The 10,904-nt window shown below is 39.0% G+C and overlaps 2 protein-coding genes and 1 long non-coding RNA gene across 7 annotated transcripts; 1 reads left to right on the top strand and 2 right to left on the bottom strand.

Annotated features, from left to right (window-relative positions):
- The first annotated feature begins 756 nt into the window (after window positions 1-756).
- LOC117532424 lies at window positions 757-3,967 on the top strand. 5 transcript variants are annotated; one of them, XR_004566859.1, is made up of 4 exons: window positions 762-929; window positions 1,682-1,781; window positions 2,310-3,040; window positions 3,293-3,967. XR_004566859.1 is itself a non-coding variant. In XM_034195756.1 (2 exons), the coding sequence occupies exons 1-2, from the start codon at window positions 863-865 to the stop codon at window positions 3,029-3,031; spliced, it is 789 nt and encodes a 262-aa protein (XP_034051647.1). In that variant the 5' UTR covers window positions 763-862; the 3' UTR covers window positions 3,032-3,967. The 5 variants fall into 5 exon arrangements, 1 of the variants encoding a protein (XP_034051647.1); XR_004566855.1 differs by having other exon boundaries at window positions 757-929; window positions 2,310-3,967; XR_004566858.1 differs by lacking the exon at window positions 762-929 and adding an exon at window positions 953-1,147 and having other exon boundaries at window positions 2,310-3,967.
- An 863-nt stretch (window positions 3,968-4,830) lies between these two features.
- Window positions 4,831-5,641, bottom strand: LOC117532467. Its single transcript, XR_004566862.1, has 2 exons — window positions 5,584-5,641; window positions 4,831-5,474 (listed from the first exon to the last, which is right to left on the bottom strand). It is a non-coding gene; the product is annotated as an uncharacterized LOC117532467 (long non-coding RNA).
- A 15-nt stretch (window positions 5,642-5,656) lies between these two features.
- Window positions 5,657-9,835, bottom strand: LOC117532600. The gene is made up of 9 exons (XM_034195956.1): window positions 9,772-9,835; window positions 8,083-8,392; window positions 7,866-7,957; window positions 7,425-7,472; window positions 7,134-7,201; window positions 6,958-7,050; window positions 6,541-6,851; window positions 5,931-6,103; window positions 5,657-5,798 (listed from the first exon to the last, which is right to left on the bottom strand). The coding sequence occupies exons 1-8, from the start codon at window positions 9,829-9,831 to the stop codon at window positions 6,003-6,005; spliced, it is 1,083 nt and encodes a 360-aa protein (XP_034051847.1). The 5' UTR covers window positions 9,832-9,835; the 3' UTR covers window positions 5,657-5,798; window positions 5,931-6,002.
- Between the last annotated feature and the right edge of the window lie 1,069 nt (window positions 9,836-10,904).

The following is a 10,904-nucleotide window of genomic DNA, read 5'->3' as shown; positions in this document are numbered from 1 at the left end:
AAATGTTCATAGGCCTATAGTAGAAGATCACTGCTCTAAACAAAGTCAAAAATCCTACATCCAAACGAAATAAATATAATTAATTATGATGAATACGTTAAGTCTTGTTCATTGTTTTTCACTTTTATTAAATGTTTGATATTTCTGGTGGAAATGGTGGACTATCGGACATTCAAAATGCAGCATATTTTCACTCTTACACATATATTCTCCTTTTACATACATACATTTTCACTCTCACACACATATATATACTCACACATTCATACATTTTGCTCTCATATTATCATATTTCAATGCACACATTCATATATTGTCACTCACACATTCATGCATTTTGTTCTCATATTCATATAATGTAATGCTCATATTTATACATTTTGCTCTCATGCGAAATCTACTAAAACAAAGTATGTCATGGTAGTGGTCAGCTGTTAAAAACAAAAGTGTATCTTAAGGGCTGTAAATATAATAAGCCTGTTGTCAATTTTAGACACAGGCTTATTATATTTACAGCCCTTAATAACATTCATTTTCTGGACTCAATGTGTGTCTTGGCCGTTTTCTTTGTTCCAAGCAAACGAGTGCTTTTTGTTTTGAAATCACTTCCACAAGTTTCGCGGGCCTCCCCCCTCGCTCCACTGACCATTAGACCATTTAGTAAGGTAACAAGCAAAAGGGCAAAAACGCCTCTCAGACGCTCTTCAGTTTACTTTTTTAATAAAGAAAAACAAATGGTCCGTAGATACACGGACTCATACGCTGCAAATAAAAAGAAACAGAAACGCCGCGCAAATAAAAACGCCGCGATGCAAATAAAAAAGCCACAACGGAAGTGAATTACCGGGGACTATTATTGCTGATGCACATGCGGTTTGTTTATGTGAGAGAAGAAGAAGTCTGGGGGATCTCCAGGAAACATCTCTTGGGTAAGTTTATAATGTTAAAGTTACACAGGATGTAGATAATATCTGTCGCTGCCGTATTTATAACTTCAAATGACGTTATTTTGTGTGTGGGAGCAGATTATGTGTGTAGTGTATAATGTTAGTAGAACATAGCTACTTTTATCTGCTAACGTTAGCTGTTTTCTAAACAAACGGATCTGAGCCGACCGGGACTTAAAGATGATGCTAAGACACTCAAAGTAAGTTGAATATGCCTTTATTCAACAGACGAGCTCGGGTCCTCTCCTCAACATGCTCTGAAGGAACAACTTTTACTGAATTAGGGCTGGGCAAGTTAACGCGTTATTAGCGCGTTAATCGCAGGAAACGCGATTTAAAACTTGTAATCGTTGCCCAGCCCTATATTGAATACATATTAGATCTTCACTAACATCCTGTAGTCAATCTTGACTCCATCAACATGTCATCTAAATGTGCCTGTCTAGAGATAAATGATGGTCTCTTATCCTGCTTAGAGATAGAGAAGGGTCTCTATCATGTCCAAGACGTGCTTCCTTTGGGAAGTTTACTGGCTTTAAATCTTTCTTCTTTTTTTTTAATGTATTTTGACATTGTAGATGGATGCATGGTTCAGATATTAAGTGATTGCAGCTGATATCTGCTGTTAAATTAGTGTCAGCTGTTTGCAGGTAACATTACCTGCTGCAATAGCTTACCAAGTAGCTGTTACTTCATTGCAAATGAATAACATTCACATTGCTCCTTTTCCACAGGCAATGTATTGTCCATATTGTGGGACTGGTGGGTGTTTTGGGAGGTGTTGCGGCTCCTGTGGCAGCAACATTGAATGTTTGGCTCCCTTTCTCGAAGATAGTAAGCTCCTCCTTAAAAGTCAAGAATTTCACCAGTACAGTGATAATGTCTTATTTGTATATGATTTGTTGCCATTTTAATATATGCTATACACATATTATTGTCAGTCATGGCAATTTCAACATGATTTAGAACTACTGATAAAAAAAAATGCCAACAAGTAAAAAAATCAGGTGAAATACCAAAGTTGACCAATTATGTGCTCCTTCATGTGAGGGTTGAGCCTTCTGATGCGTTTATGCACAAATACAGGCATTAAAAGGGTACCTTTTTGTTCGCTACCTCTAGATTGATATGTATTTTTATCCTTACCAATTATGTAAGTATCCCAATATTTTGTCCTTTGCCTGTTTATTTCTCTTATTTTTTGCTCCTCATGTCTGGAATTATTGATATTGAACATACTGAAAAACTGAAAACATACACTTATGCATCAAACAGTTCAGGTATTTTCCTCATTACTGATACATTTTCATTTTGTTCTTATTAAGTTTCATTCCTAATGACACTGTTGTCTTTTCCCTTCAGTCACAGAATCGAATGAAGGAATCGAGGCAGGCCTCATCCACAAGTACTTCACAGAGGGACACGCTTATGAAGTGATACTTGATTTTCTAGAAAAAAGACACAACATTGTTCTTAGTCTGAGGACCTTAAAGAGGAGGCTGCAGAACGCTGGCTTAACAAGAAGGACAGACTACACTCCCATTGGCACTGTACACCAAACTGTTGCACATGAACTGAGAGGCTCGGGTCGGCTGTTGGGTTACAGAGCTATGTGGCAGACATTGCAACAAAAGTATCACCTGACAGTAAAAAGGGAGGATGTTAGACAGACGATTTCCAGACTGGATCCATCTGGTGTTCAACTTCGTTCCAGGCGAAGGTTTGTCCGAAGGGGATACGTCACAGCAGGACCAAACCAAGTGTGGCACGCTGATGGATATGATAAACTTAAACCCTTTGGTATTGCCATCAGTGGCTGCATCGACGGCTTTTCAAGGAAAGTTATGTGGCTCAGGAGTGGCAGCACTAACAACGATCCGGGCATCATTGCGCAGTATTACCTGCAGTGTGTATCGGAGTTTGGACTACTTCCAGCGAAAACGGCACTATGGCAGCCATTAACTGCACGTTACGATCTCAACACACAGATGATTTTGCAGGAGCCCTCAGTCACATGTATGGTACCTCAACTGCAAACCAGCGCATCGAGAGTTGGTGGTCTTTCTTCAGAAAGCAACTTATAGCCTTTTAAGGTCAGGTCCAAGAATGTATGTGTGTGTGTATATAGTACAGAGGTGCCCAAATACTTTAAATCTATCATTAGAGCTGTACACTAACATTTTCCCAAGGGAGTTTATGTGCTCCCAAATGAAATAATGTAGGAGCGCACCAAGAAATGTACAACATTTCTAGAAATATTGTGACTTTTTAGCAAAATATTGTGACTTTTTACTTGAAGTTGTCTTTTTTTCATGAAATACAAAAGTTTTGAATTCCACCATTAGGACTCAGTTCTGGATCGAGCTCTTCAGTGACCTTAGAGAGAGGCACCTCTTCAATGGGAGCCATGAGCACAAGTGTCTGCTGCGATATGTGTTTTTGGGCATCTTACAAAAAGACCTCGATGAGTACAGACAGCTGTGGAACAACCACACCATCCGACCTGTTCGCCTGTCTCAGTGTCCATCAGGTAAACCTGATGCCATGTACCACCTGCCTCACAGGTTTGTATTGAAATTGTTTGGTAATATTACTTTAAAATATATCTGACTTCATATAATTTGGTGTATCAGCCCAATATGACAAGTTTGTCACTTGATAAATAACGTGATTCATTTAGTCTGAAAACTCATTATTTCAAAATGATTTCAAGTCTTAAACGACTAAAAATGGATTCCAACACAACCTAAATCAGAAAATGTCCAAAGCTATTCTGTCGATTTATCTTACTCAATTCCAAAAAGTACCTTGTGTTAGAAAGTGAATAGAATGACCATATTTGACTGAAAGAGCTGCTGTCAACCTGAGATTAACTTCTCAAGTCAAAGCTCTTTGTTTAGGATTTAATTAACGAAGAACTGACTCAATGGAGTTTTAGTTATAATGCTTATCTAGCATGTTTGGGGGGGTTAAATGATCCATTTGTAATCACTTGACTCATTATGTTTCAATTTATGACTGGTCTTAAGTTTGGCGGAAGGGAGTGTGGATTTCCAGTGTCCTGGGAAGCCCTACACCACTTTGATGGCATCATGCAAGCATCATCCCAGTACAATTTGTGTGGTGATGAGAATCTGGAGATGCATTTTGTGGACTTGCAAAGATGGAGTGGGTTGGCTCCACCAGTGAACTGGACAGCTGCTGTTCAGAATTACATTTCCATGAAAAACATATCTGGAGTGTAGAATACATTGCCCCACCAGCCCCCCAGAACCTTTTTTGTGTGTACAAGTTTCCAATGTAGGTTGAATATTATTTAGAATGCTGCAATTCTGAGTAGATAAGTCCAGTGAAATATTCAGCTTGTATCTTTGCATAAGTCATTAGACTGAAACCTTTCTTTGTTTAAATAAACATACAGCATATTCATGTATTTTGTAAAACATGTTTAGTGTTACATCCGTGTTATCAGTTGAATGGTCGATTGTCAGAAAATTATACACCTAATTGATTTTAATTTTGTTTTGAATATAAGCAGGTTCCAGCCTCTAAAATGTGAATATTTGCTGGATTAATTTGTTCTCTGTGAGGCTTCACTTTCTGACATTTTAAAGACCAAGGCGTGTCCGAAATCACTCTCATTCACACTATAGGGAATTCTATATAGTGAGTAGTGAGTGATTTCAGACACAGCCCATAACAAATTGATGAATCAACAATAACATTCATTCATTGCATCAGTCACATATGCTACTGTTATTTCTGTTTTCACAGTGGATCTGAGAATAAAATCTTGTGAACCAGCTACAGCCGTGTCATCTTTGTAGCGAGTGTGTAACATATATGCTATACGTAAAAAACAAGTCCTTACGTTAAAATGAAACACTTTTAAACCATTTAATGAAGAGTCATTCAGCTTTACTCTTTCACAAAGTCCATGTAAAAACATGATCAAATGGCCAAAACAAAATTGGCACATTTGCACGACAAGGTGCCTTTTGCAGTCTTTATTTACTGTTTATGTAAATATTTGTAAAACATCTTAACACATGTTCTGAACTCTTGATTTAACCACGGTCTACCTTACCTACCTAACGAGAATACAATAACAATACAATACAAATGTGTGGTGTTGTTCACATGTTAGATATGAAATAGGACAAATCTGCCATGAAAAATACTCACATCTCTCTTACGTCACAACATTTTGGTCGGACAGACCGCAACATTAAAACAACGGACTGTGTGTGGCAACATTAACTTTTACCACAAGTTATTTAATTGTTTAAAGGCACCCAAAGCCGGGGGAATTATTAATGCCAAAGTTCATGTTGGCTTTGAAGGCACCATAAGTGTCCAAAAGAGGAAGCTTTAAAATGTTGGCACAGGTATTTGCCATTGGGAATGTTGACGTTGTAGAACATAGGAATTGAAGGCGTGGCAGAGGACTCATACCAGCAGGAGGCACACATGGCACACCTGTAGCGAACATTAACACCTCCTCCAAGGTCACTGAGCTGTCATTTTCTAAAAAGTAGAGAACATTGGAATCAATTGACAGTAAATACTATCTACATCAACACCGGAACTTTTTATAATCTGTGTGTATAAAAATCAGACGAGCAAATTGACTAACCTTCACAATCGAGAAGATAGTCTGCCCAGTAACTCATAGCTTTCTCTTCCTGAGCCCTTATGTTGCTTCCCTGTTGACTAAATTCAGGCTGGAACAGATTTTCCATCTCTGCAGCAGACAGCTTCATATCGGCATGACAGAGAGCAGGGGTCAGAACCGTCGGATGCTGCTGCAGAGCTGTCAGAAACTGCAAACTTTCAAGTCCAGCCTTGAATCTAAAATACAATTAAAAGATGCATGCAAAGATACATGTGCATCATGTAGAAGTAAGTAAGCAAGAAAATGGGACAACAGCAACACGTTTTTCATAATTATTTTAGCAATAACAATGAAATACAAAAACCTACCTTTCGATTGCAGTGTTGTTCCTGTGGATTATGTACCACTTCAGGTAATCCTCTACAATCATTTTTTTTTCTTCACATGACCTGACATGTCTGAAGCACCCAGCAGTCTGCAACATGGCACTGTTCCGTATCATCAAGTCCTGAAGGATCTCCACTGAGGGTGAATTCTGAATCTAAAAGAAGAGATAACAGAGTCCCACACATTTCAAATATGACACGTAATTATAAAAAAATGGTAATGCCAGAAGTATATCTTGAAAGAATGGTTTAAGTGGACAAAACTCTCTCTTTACCTATTCTAGAATTTCACACCCTTCTCATACCTCTTGTAGGACTTTCCCTATCTCCTCATCTGTAATGTCTCCGACAGATGCCTTGAAACTGCTCTGCCCTGAGATGTAGCTGACCAGATCCTCTGACAGAAAATTAGGACCAGGTCCACCATGCACAATGGACACAGCAATCATCTTCCCTGCTAAATAATACTCATCCTCTCTGATAGCTGTCCAAGATAATGCAGAATAAAGAAATATTAAATCAGTTTCCATATTTGAAAACACTGCAAGGTTGAAATATGGGTTCTTTTAAAATATTATACACAAAACAGAACCTGTTGAATTGTAGACCAGGTAGCGGCTCTCCACAGGTCCATCAAATATGGGCCGTTTGTTCAGCTCTTTCATGAGAAGGGAGAGGAATTCTCTCTTGGGGCCACCTGTATCGAGACCTTCCTCAAACCTCCCTTCATCGTCAGAGAATTTCACCAGGATGTCTTTCTTTTCTGAGAATGTTGCCCTTTTGAATCCTCTGACTGCTCCATCCCAGATGTTCGAGCGACAGATGTTAAATCTGCTGACAGCTCGATGGTCAATCTCTAGGGCCAGGTTTGCAGTTATCTCAGAAAGTGATTGCTGGTCCACCCTGTCATCAGATAAATTATGACCATGTTAAATGGTACACCATAGCACACATTTTTGATCAGGAAAAATAACAACCACAGTTGAAGTAAGGGTAACTTTTCTCTTACTTTGTATCCTCTGGAATGTCATGACTGCACTCAACACTGTCTGAGTCATCCTTATCCTCTATTACAATGGGCGCATACAGCTGAGTATATTTGCTGAGAAATTGACATACACAAGTTTACATTGTTGATGTTTTCATATAAAACATACTTGAATTGTAGAAAGGAAAGTATGATACCTATAGCACGCAGTTTCCAGCACACCTCCTGATGTTCCTGGGCCCTCTTGTGAGTCAGAAAATAAGACCTGAATCACAAACCATGGTTTGTGACAGGTAAGTTGAAGTATTTTAAATCATGGCTATCAGAGGGCTGATTTAGAAAGAAAAGACTATTCTAATGTACACAAACGTGGATCTCTGGGTCAGTGTGACACATTATTTCATGTAGTTTAAGACATTAATTGTTTGACAATATTTTCAGACAAGGCTGAATGTGAACAATAGACAATGTTTAGGAGCCACAATTACCGGAGCTGCTGAATCAGTGCCTGACTCTCCATCTGCAGGTTCCCATACCTGGAAGTAAAAAACAATATATCAGTGTGACACTTCAAATTTGACAGAACTTAACACATTTGAACATAAATATTGAATTCTATTATTCTGACTGATAGTGTATGTGATTTGCGACAGGGGGAATGATCCTTCTTACATTATCACTTTCAGTGAAAAACATACAAATTATTATGGTGTGATTTTGCAGGGATCTGCACTAAATAAAGTTGTTTTCTTAAGTTTGTAAAATATGTGTAGGCCAGGACGCTGCAACATTTACCGCAATTTAAAATGCTATTTTGGGACATGTTTCATCGTAAAAATATGCCTTCTATGTGAAATCTAGAAACATTTTCACTTCCAGATATAATTTATAATATAAGCGATCTAAGATACAACAAATGTAGTACTCACTAATGTATCAGCTGCATTGAATTCTGCAGAAGTTGGACTCATGATGATCACCTCTGAATCCGATGAGTTGGATTCAGAGCTGGTTTCCTGAGCTGTGAAATACAAGAACAGGTATAAGAGGATTTTAGACTACTCAGAACAACAGAGTGCTTTCCTTGACAAACAAATCAATTAAAAAAGCTCTTCTTGGTTGGTAATTCATTTCACAATTACTTACAAGATGTAAAGAAATCTTCAGCTGTACAAATGTACAGTGTGATACGTTGGTAGGCCTTCCCCACTACTTCTTTGTACTCGTTTAGAGTGAAGGGTACTTCTGTTCCTGGTATAGTAGTTATCTTTGTACCGTCAGGGTAGAGCAGTACGTAGGGACCGCCATGTAAATTTCTGTCGAAGGTCTTCATTTTTTGCTCAGCAGCTCTCTGCAATTCGTCCGCATCCGACTCTGGTCGCATCAAAAGGGGAAGTACTGTTCCTCTTACAGTCTTCAGTACACCATCTTTCAGCCTCATAAGGCCTACTGAAATCTACAGAGAAACAATGAAATAGGCGACTGTTAACTAGTTCAGTGACACTATAAATACATGACAGAATGGACTGTCGGCAAATTATTAGTATATCTCAGCAAAAAAATGTACCTTCACAACCTTCAGGTTGTCTTTTGATGGTGTTTTTTTCTTTCTTAAAACCTGCTCGTCTCTCCTTCTCTTTTACACTCCGGAAAGTCCGAAATAACTCCAGTGTGCTTTTTCCTGTAGCCTCTGCTTGAAATAAGAGTCCAATCAATCGTCAATGACAAAGAACAGAGAGACATACAGTGTTCTCACCCATACTCATAAGATATAGAGTGTACATTGCCTAAGCCTAATAAAAAAAAAAGTAAAAAAAAAAATTACCTCCACTTGTGCCTGTTTTATCAACATCACACAGGAATTTGATGTCCTTGCCACATGAACAGCAAAAGGCTGATTTAGAAGCCTGCTGCTGTCCACAAAAAGGACAATACATTATGACCTGCAACAAAACAAATAAAGTATCATTAGGTTGCTTTGCGCTTCAATTGCATGAACATCTATCTATATATCTATAAAGCAAGAAATGTCTGTGTGTGTGTCTCGCATATCTCTCTGACTGTTTGTCAGATCGATCTAAACTTTCGTATATGGCTTGCGGATTGCACGATGATGTGCATCCTTCATTTAGAATTTTTTGGGATTCATTTTTCTAAACCTTTATTTTTGACGAATCTACGCGCTCCGATCGGGTACGCCCCCCGGACAACATTGCAAGCAGCAATTATGGGAGCCAAACAATCGGTCCGCTTAGCTCTGAACGGCCATGCCCCGAACGGGCACTGCACTAGTTTGTAAATAACACGAACACATTTGGAAAGACTAATCAGTACTACTTTCAACGCTGGCTTAATACAAGGAATATCCCAACATGGATTGCAAGTGTGTCTTAATCACGACATTCCCCACTGACAAGGGCAAGACAAGCCTCAGGCAGTTGAACATGCAATAATACTGTGTGTGTGTGTGTGTGTGTGTGTGTGTGTGTGTGTGTGTGTGTGTGTGTGTGTGTGTGTGTGTGTGTGTGTGTGTGTGTGTGTGTGTGTGTGTGTGTGTGTGTGTGTGTGTGTGTGTGTGTGTGTGTGTGTGGTAGTCTAGATTTAAAACGGTTCAAGCTGCACGGATAAATCGAGCAGAATCAGAATCAGTTTTCACAGACAAGTAAGCAACTTCAAAATAGCTTTCTGCAGTTTTGATCAAAGCTATGTTCTACTAACATTATACACTACACACATAATCTGCTCCCACACACAAAATAACGTCATTTAAAGTTATAAATACGGCAGCGACAGATATTATCTACATCCTGTGTAACTTTAACATTATAAACTTACCCAAGAGATGTTTCCTGGAGATCCCCCAGACTTCTTCTTCTCTCGCATAAAAAACCGCATGTGCATCAGCAATAATAGTTCAAACCGGAGAGACGTGATGTAAGAATTACATATTTATTGTTTACACGTCATATGAATGAAATGATTGCCATGATAGTACAACAGGAGAATGTAATGGTGTTTGGCGATTAGGCCCCCGGTTTGCAGGATAATCATTCAGGAGGGAAAGCACCGCTCCGATGAAATCCCCGGGGTCTAGACCGGTAATTCACTTCGGTTGTGGCTTTTTTATTTGCATCGCGGCGTTTTTATTTGCGCGGCGTTTCTGTTTCTTTTTATTTGCAGCGTTTTTTTAATTTGCAGCGTTCTTTTATTTGCAGCACCCTGGCCTCTCAGGGCCACCGTAGTTGCACGGCCAGATACGGCTCGAGAAGCTGACTCAGATAAGGAAATATTGTGATATCGATGTGAGATCGATGATCTGATTGATGATGTGATGTCAGTGTGATATGAATGATAAGTGCGACACGTCAGCGTCTTCTCTGCATACGGCAGTTTAAACTGCATTTCCTTTATCCTGTAATATGACTTGATAGATTTAAACTCCGCACACTGAGCTCTGATCGGTCAGCAGGCGGTGCTTTCACTGAGTTGATCTCTTTTCTATAGACGCCGGAGGCGGGTAGCGTAAGATGAAAAAAAAAGTTATTTAGCCTTCCCAAACCTGAGCCTCACGCGCCGCCTATGTGTAGGCCTACTGTATACATACAAAGGCCATTCAAGCTAGAGTGCTTCTGGAAATGTTCACATCAGGCACCTTCAAGTTAAACAATACTAAACAATTAACACAGTAGGCCTAAATTATGTGGATTAAACCACATTTATTTCGTTAAAAATAAACTAAATATGATTTTGTTTGAATGATTAAATGTCATCAGGCACCTTCAAGTTAAACAATCAGGTGCACACTTTAATGTGCCGCCACCTCCGGACTCGGCTTGACTCGGTTTAAAGAATGCACAAATGTGTTTAATCGTTTATGTCAGATATGTACTAAGTAGCCTAAATAAATGTGTTCCTGCTCAAGATTAGATTCAACTTGATTGTTATTGCACATATTGCAGGTACTGAGA

This window comes from Gymnodraco acuticeps, unplaced genomic scaffold (genome assembly GCF_902827175.1).
Source record: "Gymnodraco acuticeps unplaced genomic scaffold, fGymAcu1.1, whole genome shotgun sequence".
Taxonomy (NCBI): Eukaryota; Metazoa; Chordata; class Actinopteri; order Perciformes; family Bathydraconidae; genus Gymnodraco; species Gymnodraco acuticeps.
This window is presented reverse-complemented; position numbering and strand designations above follow the sequence as displayed.